General features: G+C 39.2%; 1 protein-coding gene across 1 annotated transcript in view; it reads left to right on the top strand.

Moving 5' to 3' along the window:
• Nucleotides 1-17414, top strand: part of COL11A1 (collagen type XI alpha 1 chain) — a 232216-nt gene that overhangs the window by 28465 nt on the left and 186337 nt on the right. Inside the window, exons 3-4 of the mRNA XM_084637779.1 lie at nucleotides 5186-5399; nucleotides 8494-8656. Coding sequence (XP_084493905.1) covers nucleotides 5186-5399; nucleotides 8494-8656 — 377 coding nt within the window. The remainder of the gene's footprint in view (nucleotides 1-5185; nucleotides 5400-8493; nucleotides 8657-17414) is intronic.

Raw genomic sequence — 17414 nt, forward strand, 5'->3', positions numbered from 1 at the left:
AATATACAGGAGGTCAGACTAGAGGACCTCCTGTATATTATATTGGACAGAGACTTCTCTTAGAGGAGAGTCTATTGATAGAGATTCTCTAGGTTTTAGTCAGGAGGAAGGGATGAAAGAAGACAAAGTATGGGCCAGATCAGACAAGAAACATTCATCCTGGCCTTAAACTTTATGACTCTAACATTTTGCAAATAAAGCATAGAAATTTCACAAGAACTGCTGATCTCATGACATTTCTGTCATCTGTGTCTAGATAGATTTATATGTAGAGCTGGGGAGGAGCCAGTAGTCGTGGTACATGTTGGTACCAATGACATAGGGAAGGGTAGGAGAGACGTCCTGGAGGCCAAATTTAGGCTGCTAGGAAAGAGACTGAAATCCAGGACCTCTATGGTGGCATTCTCAGAAATGTTTCCAGTTCCACGCGCAGGGTCAGGTAGGCAAGCAGAGCTTCAGAGACTCAATGCGTGGATGAGATGATGGTGTAGAGAGGAGGGGTTTAGATTTTTTAGGAACTGGGGAAACTTTTGGGATAGGGGGAGCCTATACAGGAAGGATGGGCTCCACCTAAACCAAAGTGGATCCAGACTGCTGGCACTTAACATTAAAAGGGTTGTAGAGCAGTTTTTAAACTAAGAGATGGGGGAAAGCCGATTGCTGCAGAGGCGCACGTGGATTGGACAGAGACTTCTCTTAGAGAAGAGTCTATTGATAGAGATTCTCTAGGTTTTAGTCAGGAGGAGGGGATGAAAGAGGACAAAGTGTGGGCTAGATCAGATGAGAAACATTCACATAAAGAATCTGACACATCAGAAAAGGGCAAACAAATAAACAGTGACAAGTTTTTAAAGTGTTTGTTCACAAATGCTAGAAGTCTAAATAATAAGATGGGTGAACTAGAGTGCTAAAGGAGGATATTGATATAATAGGCATCACAGAAACCTGGTGTAGTGAGGACAATCAACTAGGACACAATCATTCCAGGGTATAAAATATATTGGAAGGACAGAACAGGTTGTGGGGCGGGGAGCGGGAGGGATGAGAGTGGCATTATGTGTGAAAGAAAATGTAGAATCAAATGAAATAAAAATCTTAAATGAATCCACATGTTCCATAGAATCTCTATGGATAGTAATTTCATGCTCTAATAAGAATATAACAGTAGGGATCTATTATCGACCACCTGACCAGGACAGTGATAGTGATGATGAAATGCTAAGGGAGATGAGAGAGGCTAGCAAAATAAAAACCTCAATAATAGTGGGGGATTTCAGTTATCCGCATATTGATTGGGTACATGTCACCTCAGGATGAAATGCAGAGACAAAATTTCTTGATACTTTAAATGACCGCTTCTTGGAGCAGCTGGTACAGGAACCCAGAAGGGGAGAGGCAACTCTCGATCTAGTCCTGAGTGGAGCGCAGGATCTGGTCCAAGAGGTAACTATAACAGGACCGCTTGGAAATAGTGACCATAATATAATAACATTTACCATTCCTGTGGTGGGAAGAACACCTCAACAGCATGACACTGTGGCATTTAATTTCAGAAAGGGGAACTATGCAAAAATGAGGAGGTTAGTTAAACAGAAATTAAAAGGTACAGTGGCTAGAGTGAAATCCCTGGAAGCTGCATGGACACTTTTCAAAGACACCATAATAGAGGCTCAACTTAAATGTATACCCCAAATTAAAAAACACAGCAAAAGAACTAAAAAAGAGCTACCGTGGCTTAACCATGTAAAAGAAGCCGTGAGAGATAAAAAGGCATCTTTTAAAAAGTGGAAGTCAAATCCTAGTGAGGTAAATAGAAAGGAGCATAAACACTGCCAAATTAAATGTAAAAATGTAATAAGAAAAGCCAAAAAGGAGTTTGAAGAACAGCTAGCCAAAAACTCAAAAGGTAATAACAAAATGTTTTTTAAGTACATCAGAAGCAGGAAGCTTGCTAAACAACCAGTGGGGCCCCTGGATGATTGAGATGCAAAAGGAGCACTTAAAGATGATAAAGTCATCATGGAGAAACTAAATGAATTCTTTGCTTCAGTCTTCACGGCTGAGGATGTTAGGGAGATTCCCAAACCTGAGTCGTCTTTTGTAGGTGATAAATCTGAGGAATTGTCACAGATTGTAGTGACACTAGAGGAGGTTTTGGAATTAACTGAAACATTTAACAGTAACAAGTCACCAGGACCAGATGGCATTCACCCAAGAGTTCTAAAAGAACTCAAATGTGAAACTGCGGAACTATTAACTATGGTTTGTAACCTGTCCTTTAAATCAGCTACTGTACCCAGTGACTGGAAGATAGCTAATGTAACGCCAATATTTAAGAAGGGCTCTAGAGGTGATCCTGGCAATTACAGACCAGTAAGTCTAACGTCAGTACCGGGGAAATTAGTTGAAAAAATAGTAAAGAATAAAATTGTCAGACACATAGAAGAACATAAATTGTTGGGCAAAAGTCAGCATGGTTTCTGTAAAGGGAGATCATGTCTTACTAATCTATTAGAGTTCTTTGAGGGCGTCAATAAACATGTGGACTAGGGGGATCCAGTGGACATAGTGTACTTAGATTTCCAGAAAGCCTTTGACAAGGTCCCTTACCAAAGGCTCTTACGTAAATCAAGTTGTCATGGGATAAGAGGGAAGATCCTTTCATGGACTGAGAACTGGTTAAAAGACTGGGAACAAAGGGTAGGAATAAATGGTAAATTTTCATAATGGAGAGGGGTAACTAGTGGTGTTCCCCAAGGGTCAGTCCTAGTATCAATCCTATTCACCTTATTCATAAATGATCTGGAGAAAGGGGTAAACAGTGAGGTGGCAAAGTTTGCAGATGATACTAAACTGCTCAAGATAGTTAAGACCAAAGCAGACTGTGAAGAACTTCAAAAAGATCTCACAAAACTAAGTGATTGGGCAACAAAATGGCAAATGAAATGTAATGTGGATAAATATAAAGTAATGCACACTGGAAAAAATAACCCCAAATATATCTACAATATGATGGGGGCTAATTTAGCTACAACTAATCAGGAGAAAGATCTTGGAGTCATCGTGGATAGTTCTCTCAAGACGTCCATGCAGTGTGCAGCAGCAGTCAAAAAAGCAAATGAGATGTTAGGAATCATTAAAAAAGGGATAGAGAATAAGATGGAGAATATTTTATTGCCCTTATATAAATTCATGATATGCCCACATCTTGAATACTGCGTACAGATGTGGTCCCCTCATCTCAAAAAAGATATACTGGCATTAGGAAAGGTTCAGAAAAGGACAACTAAAATGATTAGGGGTTTGGAATGGGTCCCATATGAGGAGAGATTAAAGAGGCTAGGACTTTTCAGCTTGGAAAAGAGGAGACTAAGGGGAGATATGATAGAGGTATATAAAACCATGAGTGGTGTGGAGAAAGTGAATAAGGAAAAGTTATTTACTTGTTCCCGTAATATAAGAACTAGGGGTCACCAAATGAAATTAATGGGTAGCAGGTTTAAAACAAAGAAAAGGAAGTTCTTCTTCACTCAGTGCACAGTCAACCTGTGGAACTCCTTGCCTGAGGAGGTTGTGAAGGCTAGGACTTTAACAGGGTTTAAAAGAGAACTGGATAAATTCATGGAGGTTAAGTCCATTAATGGCTATTAGCCAGGATGGGTAAGGAATGGTGTCCCTAGCTTCTGTTTGTCAGAGGGTGGAGATGGATGGCAGGAGAGAGATCACTAGATCATTACCTGTTAGGCCTTCTGGGGCACCTGGCATTGGCCACTGTTGGTGGACAGGATACTGGGCTGGATGGACCTTTGGTCTGACCCAGTACGGCCATTGTTATGTTCTTAAGACTCCATATCCTGATTGCCTCAATGTGAGTAAGCCTATATGGTCAAACACTGACTCCCTTGCATGAGTGAAAAGCAGTAGAACAATGATCCATGGAGGCTTTCTACAACAATATCAAGGAGTGGTTGGGGGCAGTCTTGGGGATGTGCCAGGGTATGCTGACTAAATTGACAAACTTTGGTGAACAACAGGTTAAAAAGCTCTGTAATGGGTTGCAGCAGCTATGACAGGCCACCATAGCATCTGAAGAATGGCTACATCATTGTTCTCTGAGCCTAGTTCTGGATTAGGGAGAATTCCACCCATCAACCCCCACAGAGATGTCTTGCACAGAGCTCATTTGCTTTCTGTTTGGATGGTGGAAAAAAATGGGGCAGGGTGTTTTTCAGTAAAAAAAGGAACCTCAGAATGATCACAACATCTCAGGGCACTTTTTTCATCACATGCACCCGTCCTTTCCACTCCCTCATTTAAAAGTTGTATCCATCCACGCTTTATTCTTGAGGATGTAGAAGTTAAAACAATGATTGACTTATGGTGTGTACTTCAAAGAGAAATTGTCAGACAGCAAATGAAAATAAAAACTTTTTTCTTTGCCCAAACCTCCTATTACATACAAATAGACATGTGTTTTGTTTTTAAATAAGTTATTTCTGAGATAATTTAATAAGTAACATCTGCACCATGGTTAAATGTTAGTACTAAATTTATCTCAGGGCAGAGGCCCAGCATATGGCTTTATAGACCACATAAGCCTCAGTTAACCCTTGTGTCAATAACATAAGTGGTGTATGGAATCATGTGTGGTCCCCCTGCATATGACCCTTATTTAAGATACATATTGGAAACAATGGAAATACATAATCGAAATGGTGGGAACTATTTGAGTGACCACTGGGAAATGCAAGGTGTCTGATAACATATTTCCAATAATACCAATAGTCTTTTTGTCTGTTGAAATTACAATGTGCAGTTATAAACTAGAGTAATTTCTGCTCCCTTTCTCAAGAAGATGAAGATAGAAAAGGAATTAATACAGAACTGCCACCTCTCTTGTATATATTGTGTTACATCTACATAAATGCACAATGATTTTATAGTTCAAGCTTTTAAGATGTCTTCAGGTAAAACTTTTCGGAAGTAAAGTGAGAATGGGAAGACAAGAAAGTATAAAGACAAAGGTTTGAAGAGAGAAATTTTCTTGTAATCAGAATTTTTATCACATTTATGTTGGAGGAAAAACAGAAAAGTAGAATCTCTCAATTAATAGTAAAGCATAACTATCCACAAAAAGGTTCTATCTTTTCCAGATTTGTGACTACATTTGTAATTTTCTTCTCAGGTGGAAACTTTCCTGAAGACTTTTCAGTATTAATTACAGTAAAACCTAAAAAGGGGATCCAGTCCTTCCTTTTCTCTGTCTACAATGAACAGGGTATTCAGCAACTAGGTGTGGAAGTTGGTAGATCCCCAGTCTTCCTGTTTGAAGATCAGTATGGAAAACCTGCCCCAGAAGATTATCCTCTTTTTAGGACAATCAACATTGCTGATGGAAAGTAAGTGTATAATAAATCAATTTTAATATAAAAATTTACAACACTGGAACTACTGTGTGGACTAATGTTCCTTCACATAGCATATTTGTAAAGTTAAATGAATCAGTTACAGAATTGTCCGCTGGCTGCACTACGGTACCACAGAATCTAAGGTCCCTTTGCAGGAGAACTTAGTTCCAGCTTCCCGCAGAATACAAGAATACAAACAAGTACAGCTATGTGCTCCCATTTGTCCTTTCCCATGATTCAAAAGCAAGGGAGCACTCATAGAAATGAAAACTTAAGTGAACAATATGAAGCTATGAAGACATCTTGTTCTTGGCCCATGAAGTCACCCTCAGCTCAATAGGCAACCGGGGACAGTGCCAGTGGAAAGTTACCTTCACTTGCCTCCCGCCTACACAAACATGCACCCGGCACCCAGTCTTACCCTGCTCTGCCAGGAGGAGGTTGCCCGAGTCAGAGTGAAGGCATGTTAGTAGGGCAATGTGGCATAGTTTACATTGCTGCTGAGCTGCTGTACCAGTTATTTGGATAAATAAGACAATTCAGGCTCTGAGAATGTCAGTTTAGCACCTTTCATGACCATTATTGTTATTTTTAAAGGCCCCCTGACACTAACTCTAATTATATTAAAGGAGCATTCATCCTTTTAAAAGCATTTTTATTTATTATGCTACAGTGCAGGAACGGCAGCTGCATTTTTCGGAGATATACAGATTGAAGTTTTTGTTAAACACAGGAAAGGAAAGAATGTTGCAGGCTGGAGGACAAATAAATTCACATATAATGACAAGACTAAGGGTTATAAGTTACTGAAGAATAACATGAAAGACCAAAGGAAAAGTTAAATTGTGTACTAGCTTCCATGTTACTGCACAATACCACTTCATAAGGCTCAAAAAACTGTTATGTGTTCCCCTCAGCAGCAGGAAAACTGAAGCAGCAGGCCATTTTCATTTTGTTTCTCTATATAACAAACAAGGGGTAAAATCCTGTCCCCACTAGTGTTTTTCTGTTGACTTCAGTAGAACCAGAATTTCTCCTAACGTGTTGAGGTTCTGATAAAAACAAAGAAATCAAATGAGCTTCACTCAGAGTTGGTTTAAAGGGCTAGCTTGCATGCTCCCAACAGAGAGTGGATACTACTTTTGAATTCACCAAAAGGTAGATGCAGAGTGATTTGAGGCAATCCTTCCCTTGTGGGGACTAAGTGAGTGGCCTCTTCCCTGCTTTTGGCCCCTGCAGGTCTTGGGGTGGTTGGCCGATATTATGCTTCAGACTCAGCTATCCCACATAGAACGTAGTGCAACAATGAGCTATGTTTTGTCTTAAAATTTAAATGTAATTAAAAAAGTTTACACAGTCAAGTGAGCCTGAGGACAGCCAGACCATTTACTTTTAAAATTATAATGTTTAAGTAAGTTCCAGAGTAAACACAGAATTCGAGTTCTGGCTCTGTGGAACTGGTAACCAGTAAGATTCCATTGCTTCAGGGTGTTCCCTTTGATATATAAAAGCCCTTTAAAAATGATCCATGCCATTTCTCTGATTTGGACACCCTTCATGGCTGTAAATGCCAGCCAAGATTATATAATTCTGGTACTCATCTTGCATCTCATTAACAGCACATATTTTCTCTGACACTTCTTGCCTTTGCAAATCAGAGATGCTGTGCTTTACTCACTCCATGTCATAAGTAAAGATTCTCTGATACTCAGGTATTTAGCTTGTCATTGCAAACAGTCTCACTAAACTAATGCATGTCTTTTGTCATGATAACAAAGTGCTGTGCAGTATATGCTAAAACTGGTCAAATACTGCAAAAGCATTTTCACAAGTATTAATGCTCAAAGTTTTTGTGCCTCCATCTTGAAAGTTCTTTCTACATTTGGGAGTCATCCAAACAGGGAGGCCGGCCATGTGGCTTAGGTGACCAATCATAGAGTACAAAGAGCGAATTGTGACTAGCAAAGCATTAACAATAGCGAGTCATTCATAAGCAACTCATTGGCTCGTGCAAATATATTTCAATCTTTCCTCAAATAATTTTGAATAACAAACAAATTCACAAAAAATAAAGTCTGTTCTCAGATCATTCATGAACAGAAAGGGAGTTAATTAATCTAATGAAGTATTGTAAACAGTTTATTTAGCACTAATCTGAACACACTGAAGTTCTTAGACAGGCAAGAATTCAGAGAAAGGCAACCTGGACTTGATCCAAACCCATTAAAGTCAATGGGAGTCTTTCCAGTGACATCAGTGGGCTTTGTGTCAGACTCCTTGTGCCTAAAGCAGCACTTCAGGAGACAGTATTGTATGGGCTTGATAGAGTACACAAATCTGTAAGTATCACATAGTTTGAGAGAGGGAGATAATTTCTTCGGTCTCCTTGCAGCAATTTTACATATATAGAACTTTTTTTTTTTGGGGGGGGGGGAGATTCCCAAATTACTTAATTATATAATTTCAGGATGTTGAATTATGCTGTCTTGCATGGATTATGGATTGACTTTAACAAATAAAATACTAAATTCAATTTTATTAATTTCAAAATCTGATTGGCTTTTGCTTTTCTAGTAAGCACATCAGATATTCAGTCATTTGAACTACCCAACCTATTTATTATAGATGTCTGTTTTATGCATTACTTTTGCAGTAAGGTTCTGATCCATCAACACACATAGTCATGTAAATCCATGGGAATCTTTTCCTTAACTTCAGTGAGAGCTGGATCAGGCCATAAGTGCTTGAAGTTAAGCACATACTTAGGTGTTTGCTGGACTGGGACTTAAATGCTGCTCCATTCAGTTCTGTGCAAGCATTTTTTACTTAGTTTTTAGTCCTGTTCTATTTTTATTTTATATGCTAGCTATTTACAGCCCTTTCTAAAATAAACCATCAAAGGAAGTGTTAGTTCTTAAAATGAGAAGATAAAATATGAAAAGAAAATTAGTCCCGATGTGTAGAACTGTAGTAGGTGCAATTTTTGATTGGCTTACAACTTGTAATAATTTTTTCTTGCTTTGGAACTCTGAATTTATGTCTATTTTTAAAAACAGTTTACGGAAGAGCTGTCTTCTTTTGCTAGGTGGCATCGAGTAGCTATCAGCGTGGAGAAGAAAAGTGTTACCATGATTGTTGACTGTAAAAAGAAAACCACAAAACCACTCGACAGGAGTGACCGAGCAATTGTTGATACCAAAGGCATCACCGTCTTTGGAACCAGAATTCTGGATGAAGAAGTTTTTGAGGTAAAAGTCTAGCATTAAATAATTGCTTTTAAATGATTTGGTGGTGAGCAGAGTTCCTGATGAAAGTTAAAATAGAAGCTTTTAGGGACTTCATAGGCAAATTTGGTACAATGAAGGGTATTGAATCACTCCAACTCTCTCATCCTCTCTCCAAATTGATGTTCTGGGCTAATCATATGCAGCAAGGTGAATTCCAGCCATTTCTTGGTGGGAATGTGCAGGAGGTGTGGTGTGAGGAGGTCAAGTCTCGAAGGTACTCTGTATATCTCGGTTGATTACATTGTTCATTCTATTCACTCTTTTTTCCCAGTAACTGGAATATGCTTTAGCAAAAAGAGTGTATACCTGTTTCTATTGTTGACAGGTCAGGAAGTGGAAAAGGTGAAATGCATATGTTTAATGAAATGTGTGACTCCTAATAATGAGGTATTTCTAGGCAGTATCCCTATACAAAAGAGTTTAACAGGTTGATGTCATAAACCTCTTTGGTTTCTTTTATAATTCTGTTCTCTGCCAATCAAAACTGATTAAAGCTGGACAATGAGAATAGAGTAGAGGAGCAGATAAATAGTTAACTCCTTTCACATACAGAGTTGATCACCATAGGACAGATAAAGCCAGGATTAGGCCCGTGGGCTTTTAGGCAACATGTATGCCTGAGACTCTACAGCTGGGAGAGGCAATGTGGCATGCAGGTATTGTGCTATGACTCTGCTTCCCTCAAAAGCCAGAGAGTTCACACTCCACTGTCTTCTGAAGAGGAGTATTCTGGGACAGGGCTAATGGGTCTGATGGTTGAGCCAGGTCTTCAAGCATCTGCAAATGGATCTACCTGTAGTCACCATGCTACCTCCTCTCCTCAGATTATTTATATGCCTGGCAAGAATAATCTGCATAGGTGGCTACATCAGGCTTGTGAAAGCTCTTTTGGGTCCTCTGTGGGCACTCCTTTGCAGCATTAATTTACTCATTTTTTGGGTCAAAATCTGGAGGCCCACAATTTGTCTCCATGTTATTAAGTTGCCATGATCATGTTTAGTAGTATGTACGCAAATAAAAGGAATTCAGCATGAGAAAATGGGACACATTGTAAAAGAAAGCAGACAACTTCATTGTAGCTTATTTTGTTGATGTTTTACAAGTAAGTTTAGATTTTAGTTTAAATAATACACTAGTCATAAGCTCATTCTTACATATTTTGTGAAAAAAATGCCTTTTAATTCCCAGTACCATTGACATTATTGTGTGTGGTCTGCAAAACCTCCCAGTATTTTTCTCTTTGTCTTACCTGTTATTGACTAGGGAGAGTCTTTTGATGTTTCAAAAGAGTGTCGCCAAGTATCATGTTTAGCTGTTTTTAAAATAAATACAGGGGCTGCTAACACAGAAATGTGTGGAAATGTCTGGTTAAATCATCTGTGCTTGCTTACTGAAGCAAGCCAGGGGCCTAACATTTCTGGAGCTGTTTGATTATAATGCTACCACCTCTTATCTATGTATTTTTAAACATTTTTATATTTTAAACTTCCAGAAGTTTTTTGTGTCAAAGGAAGGTTAAGACATTCCCATGCAAACACTCAAAAAATCATAGCCTCTCTTTGGGGGTGAGATGACCGTCATTGAAAATTTCCCTTGGCACTTTCAATCACCAGGGCAGTTGGTTTATCAGTCATGTCACCACTTAGCTATTTTATCCCAAAAATAAATAATCCCTGTTGTGTCAGTTTCTCCCGATATGCAAACACCTCCATTCCATTCCCTCTCCTTTGTTGCTCTATGTTCAACTCCCTACATCTCTTCATCCCTTGAAGTAAGACATTTTCAGAGAAAGAAGAGAAACAGAATACAATCTTTGTGTGAATCTCTCAAACTGTCACCTCTTGGTTAGCAACTCTAACACGGGGCTGTACAGTGATAAAGGTATTGCACCGCACAATAAAGTTAATGTTGTAAATGTTAATTTACATGGAATTAAGAACTAGATATGGAGACCAGAAATAAAGATATACATTATGTCTGCACTTATATTCATGCAACTCCCCTGAATTCAATGCAGATATGTGGGTGTAACATATCAGAATTTGAGCCAACCACTTAAACACATTTTTCTCTGCATTTTTCATTCCGTGGAGTGTGCATGGTCAAAAATGTGATAAACATGGGGCTAGCGATGTTTATCTAGACTTTTCAACTACATTTCTTACCCTGAATTTGCAAAGCAGTCTTTCAGTTCCGCTTCCTAATCAACTAAGAAGGAAGCTGGTTATGACTCATTAAAGAAATAGTGTAGCTGTCTGTAAATCCTTTTTTTGGAATGTAAATATTCAGCACTGAGAACAGCAACATTTTTACGGCTTCTCGCATAGTTGCAGAAACGCACTTTATTTTAGTGATTCAGTTTCCCAAGGGTGCATGACATGACACTGTACTCATTTCCCCTGGCTTCAACCAAGAGAATCGGTTACAGTACTGTCTTGTGAAATAGTGCCTCACAGTATTTGGCTTAGGATAAAGGTTCTCACTTTGTTTCCACCCTTAAAACCACTTTTTTCGGGAGTGTCTTTTTGCTTCCTCTTTTATCATCCATCCTCCTTCCCCTAGTTCTATAAGCAACAGCTTGCTCTAAGGCAACTGCAAAAGCTATTGTCAGGATTTGGTCTACAGAGTGTTGTACAACTTGAAGACTCTTATCCCCTGATGGCATTCAAGGGTCCTTAGAGTAAGAATCTTGTCACTCCTGAGCATTGAAGGGCAAGCCATTTTGGAAAACAAATAAAGATCCACATATTTCCAGAGATAAATTTGAATGGAACCTTCTTCAAGGTGCTAAAATGCCCTGATACATTTCATTTCATTTTCTGAGCTTTGCACTTCAGATTCTGGCTGAGACTGAAACTGGACATGCCAGAAAATATATAAAAAATACTGTTCTTCCAATAATTCCGTTAGGACTAGAAAAAGACTCTTGAGACTATCCCATTAAAACTTGCTACAGGAAAGAACTCTGCTGCCATCAACTCTACTTTGGGCGGGCTGTACAGTGGATTTTTATTCTAGAAAAAACAGTCAGAGATGGGGGACTCACTGTGCTAAGTGCTGCATACACTCTCACACCCCCACACCAAACAGATGCTCCCTGACCCATACACTGACACAGAAAAAAAAACAAACCCAGGCTTATTTAGCTGTAGAATGTGAAGAGTTAGATGGTATTTAGCGTAGGCGTTTATGATTCTGTAGTACAAAGGAAGTAGCTTCTCCTTTTTAAGCTGCTTTGTAATATGACAACAAGAATGACTTTATTAGTCTGTATATGTACACAAGATAATAGGTTTTCCTTTGCACATGAGAGGAAATACTTCACAGCATACAGTCATCCTTTGGAGTTCATAGAAGTCAACAGTGTAGCTTCTTTTAAGGTTGTGTGTGTGTGGGATTTTATGATCAATAATGACATTTTTATTTATGCAAGCTAAAGACCTGATCCTATAAGCAGATGAGCAACTCAACTCCCCCTAAAGTTGCTGGAAGTTAATGGCAGGGACACAGGGTTTGCTGCTCACTGCTAGCATGCCTCCTTGTGGTTCTTCTGGAGATTAGCTCACCCCTGCTCTGACACGCCCTCCTAGTCTTGCATGCGCTTGCTCTCTCCCTGGAGAGAAGGTTACTCCTTTCTCATCATTTAAAGCACTCCCTCTTTGTGGCAAGGCCCACCTGCCAGGTCACTATAGTACTCCCCTTCCAGGATATCAAAGTCCCATTGGACAGCTGTCTCAGGCAGTCTTCTGCTCCACTGCCCAGTCTTTGCACTTCCCAAGTGGCTGGTAGGGGAACCCAGCCCACCCACTACTCTGGGTTCCAGTCCAGGGACCGTAAAACCAGCAGACAAGATCTGCACTTTTCCAAACCTTGCTGCTGTTTCCCAGCAGCTTCCTACTTTGTCTCTATCAGACTACTTCTCCAACCAGGGCACTTATTTCCCCCCGAGTTTCCTCCTTTCCTGCTCTAAACCCATAGCATGACTACAGGGCTCCACACCGCAACCCCTTTCTTACAATCTACTTCCTAGTTTATTAACAGCTTGGTCTGCCCCTTGCCCAGCTGGGCTTCATCATCAATTAATAGTTTATCAGCCCTGACTCGTCTCCAGGTGCAGCCTGTCACAGGGTTAATTGACCTTTTCTCTCTGCTCAGACCTTGTGTGGGTTAGGTACCCCATCACAGGCACTCAGCACCTTGCTGTAATAGGCCTTCAGATAAAGATAATCAAATTTTAGCCTTCAGTGACCTGAATACTGCAGATGTCAGGAAGGGTTGTCCCCCTTTACCAAACAACATTGCTCAATTGGCCAATTGCACTATTAGAGTAATTCACTTCCTGTTAGGCATCAAGCAGCAGGATTTATGATTTGATGGACCAATGATTTGACTCATTAGAGCACATCCTGTACACTGATGTCCTCTGAAAGGGCATTTCTAAACCCCTATGGATTAGGCTTGTATACACACTTTCAAACCATTGCCAGAACTAGATATTGTAATGTGACATAATGGTGGCACTTCAGTTTGGCTTTGATGTGTCTCTGGGGATTCCTCTTTCAGTCAGGTTGCTATGTGGTGAATTAATTTAGAACTCCAAGAAATGACTATAGCTATTTTGTGAAACATTTTAGAAAACACACTTATCTCACTATAGATAAATACTCAGGATAATAAAGTGGTTGATTTTTTTTTCTAGCTGGGTTATTTTACAACGTATGGCTCAAAGAAATGTAAAGCAGTCATTCAATGCCATTTGGGAATCAGCTCTCTTGTTGTTTGATTCCTCGGCCCTTTCCCATAGATCTTACCCCCCTTTCTGCTCCCAGTGCTCTCCTCTGTCTTCTGTGTTGTTCTGCTCTTCCCTTCTGATCTTGGCTCCCTGTCTGTTTCCATCACAACATGCTGTTTGTTATGGTATATTTGGAAATTTTAAACTCACAATCTATTTGAAATGTATAGTTCGCAGTTTCCTTTTGCTAGAGATGACAGGTTTTTGATTCTGTTCTGGGTAGACACATACACCTGAAAGTATCTCTTTCCAAAGTGAAGGCACAATACTGCAACTGCACACAGTGACTACATTACTCATATAATCAAGAAAAATAAACCTGAAGGCATGTGAGCTGGGATTACTTATTTAACCATGGGGAATTCTTGCACAAGGTTGAGTTGACTGTCACATTTGGGGTTGGAGAAAAATTACGGTTTTATTTATGTGACTAATCCTTATGTATGTATGTATTTTACTTTTTTATTCCATGCCATTCTGGTCATCTGCTCTCTAGAGTAAAGATTGCTTTTGTGAGTCAGGGTTCCAAGATTGGGCACTATCCTTTTGTATTTTAATTGTATTCCTAGCATACATGACCACTTGATGAAAATTTTATGGCTTATGTTAAGCAGGATGTGACTCCAGATGATCATAATAGTTTCATCTGGCCTTAAAAATCTATGAATATACTAAACACAGTATTCTTGGATGACTTAACAGACCAGAGCAAATATTGTATAGATGGAGTTTTTTATGAATTAATTGAAAACTGTGTCTTTGTTTATACTTTAAAAGGGAGAAGTAAACAGCAATTGCAGGGCTGTACTGAGAAAATAATACTGGTTTTAAAAAATGTTCAGTACATCGTAGGAAATTTGAAACATATTGTCTTAAGCATTGACCTCCACTTTTGTTTCATTATGAGGATCTTTGCAATTTAGGAGTTCTTCTGCTGCTTGTTCTACACTTGAAGTCTTAAGCCAATATTTTATGACCTCACAGTTGATTACTATTGAGATTACTGTGATGTCATAAACAGAGGATACTGACTTGAAGTGGGGATTAAAGCAGCAGGTGTAGACAGATGCTTAAGAAACAAAGACCTTGTTGTCATGAAAGTATCTTATTAAATAAAAGAAGCAAAGAAGAATACTTTCTAAATAGAATATTTTTCTAAGGTGCCTACTGTGACCCTCTTACTCAACTGGATAGACCCATAGACTTCAATGGGATTATTTTGTAAGTGCTCATTCATAAAAGGATTGCACAGTGTAGCACAAAGCTTCTGATGTGCCATTTAAAACTAATCTTTTGTGGGTTTTCAAATATACAACATGATAAGCATTGCTTCGTAAACCAAAACTCCAGAAATAGTTACTACAAAAAAGGCAATTCCTACATGCAGCATGAGAGTATTGCAGGGGAAGAAGAAATTAAACAATTTACCCGTTTATGGCTTCGATATAAAAATACTGAAATATGTCTGAAGTATGTCTGTAGTTTAAATATTTCATAAATAGCAGGGATCTTTTAATATTTTGCCAGCTTTAAGGATTTGTCACTCTTCATTTAATATACTTGGTTTGAATGAGAGGTATTTTATAATAAGTCATTAACTGACACAGACTTTATGCAGAGATTTCCCTACAGAGATTTTTTCCTTCCAAAAATGTGTAGATTTCACATTGATAGAACACGCATCGAATCCTTATGTTATAGGAGAGAACAATGGGCCTAATACTGCAGCATATAAAATTCTGATTTAAAGCCAATGGGAATTTTGCTTGCACAGGTTCTGCAGGAGTGGGCCCGATGGATGTAATCCTTGATAATAAAGGGTAGTAAATTCGATACTGGATTTTAACCTGATTTCAATTAAAACAAAAGTGGGCCTAATCCTGAAGGCATCTGAAGAAAAACTAAGTTTTTATGAATTTATCCCAATGGTAGGACATTGATAACATGGAGCTAGATTGTGATTTACACTGAGTCCATGCAGGGGAATCAGAATCCCTCATATATCCCTGTGCAGGGTACCCAAATGTTGGGTCCAGCTGCATAGGAGCAAATGAGGCTACTCGCCTGCTTATCTACTCAATGGAGCAGGTAGGTATGGAATGCAGAAGGCCTTGGCTCTATCCCCCACTGGCTGGCCAGAATAGCTGAGCCAGTGCAGTGGAGATGGGTTATTAATATAATGCTGGTACAGACCAGCACTAAATTACTACTACCAGAAGAAAGCAGAGTGTGTTTCTGGGTCTCACAGTGTCCTTGACTCCTGGGTTACTGCAGTTTATGTACTATCACTTGCTCAGGACTGTGCCAGAAGTCAGTGTAGCACTTAGAAGCTTAAGTTTATTTTAACTAGGAGAATGTGAAGATACTAATTCTGACTGCACCCCCATTCTGATTCCTACAGATGAGTTTCCTAGAACAACATTTAGTCTGTGTATGTTTTCTCAGTTACACTTTCTATGAAGTCACCCTTATCAAATAGCATTCTGTCAAAAGGATCAGCTTTCAAATGTTTACTTCAATCAGCTGAATAACTCATGTTTGAAAACAAATGGGACATAAACCAAAATATGTGTAATAGATTCTGGGCATAAATGTATAGAAACAACCTTCATGCTACAGACACCCGGAAATGCTGCCAGCTTTCAGTTTAGGAAAGAAAAGGTAAAGAAAAGAAAATTCTTCCATTTCAAAGGCATCTAATAAAAAGAAGCATTCTTTTCAAAAGCTTAAAACTTGGCTTTTTGTTGTTGTTCTTCCTTTTTTTTACTGGAGGGATAGTAGGGTTTTTTGTTTGTTTTGTTACATTTCCAAATTCAAACAACCGTGGACAAAGAAAAAATGTTTTGCTTTGACTATACCTTCCCCTGCTCTGTTTAGAAAAAAAGAAAGTCAGACTTCTGGTAATTGCTTAGAGTTCAAGTTTATTTTTGAGGAATCTGGAATTAATCTGCATTTACTCCGGAAGCCAAGAACTGTGCATACAGTTTATCATTCAGTGTATTGTTAATAGTTTGACATCAATAGTGTTGCATGTTACATCAGCTCAGTAAGTTTTACAGATCTGATTGATTATCCTCTCATTTGATCTTGTGCGTAATAGATAATTTCAGATTTTCTAAGAAGTGCAGTGAATGAAGTTCCAAAGATAAATAGCAACAGAAAATGTTTTCAGGTGTTTGTCATATAGTTGTACTAAGGAAACACAGCCCCCATCTCAGCTCTGCCCCATTTAGTAGAGAGGATCACTGCAACAGTACCCTGTGTTTTTTGTAGAGAAAGACACTCCCCTCATGGTTAATATAGTCTTGCTGTAAATATTTCAGTTTTGTGAGGCAGGAAGCATGGTAGTACAGTACTGTATATTCAAAATCAAAGGCACACTGTCTTCGTAAATGCAAAGTAAGGATATTAAATAACTGTATATTATTAATGTGCATACAGTTATTATCTTTCTGAAGACTAGGTGATCTCTGGACCCATTTGGACATAGGGTAGGAACAGAGACACACAAGATCCTTTCCTGCCCTTGCGTGCTCTATGCTCATGTCTCCATGCTTAGGAAAGAACAGGCTGTGATGCCTCCATACACAGCCTGTGGGAGACACTGACCCAAAGGGAGTGAGGAGGAAGTATGATCATGCACTTACCCTCCCACCCCCACACTGGTTCACACAGTGGGGCCAGACATCTCTTGAGGTATCCTGAGCTGTCCCCTGAACATCAGAGAGTTCAGAGAAAAATTCTGCCGGAGGCATAGTCCCTCTCTTGAGTTTCCCCATGGTGATACAGCTCCATTCCACACCCTACCCAAGTTTATACCTCAAAGGCATGTTCTAGCCCTAGAGTTCTAGGAGAATAAAATAATTAGAGATGGACAAAAACAAACTGACACTCTGGTGTCTGTGGAATGTTGAAGACTCAGGAAAA

The sequence above is a fragment of the Lepidochelys olivacea genome (genome assembly GCF_965140295.1).
Source record: "Lepidochelys olivacea isolate rLepOli2 genome assembly, chromosome: 8".
Lineage (NCBI taxonomy): Eukaryota > Metazoa > Chordata > Testudines > Cheloniidae > Lepidochelys > Lepidochelys olivacea.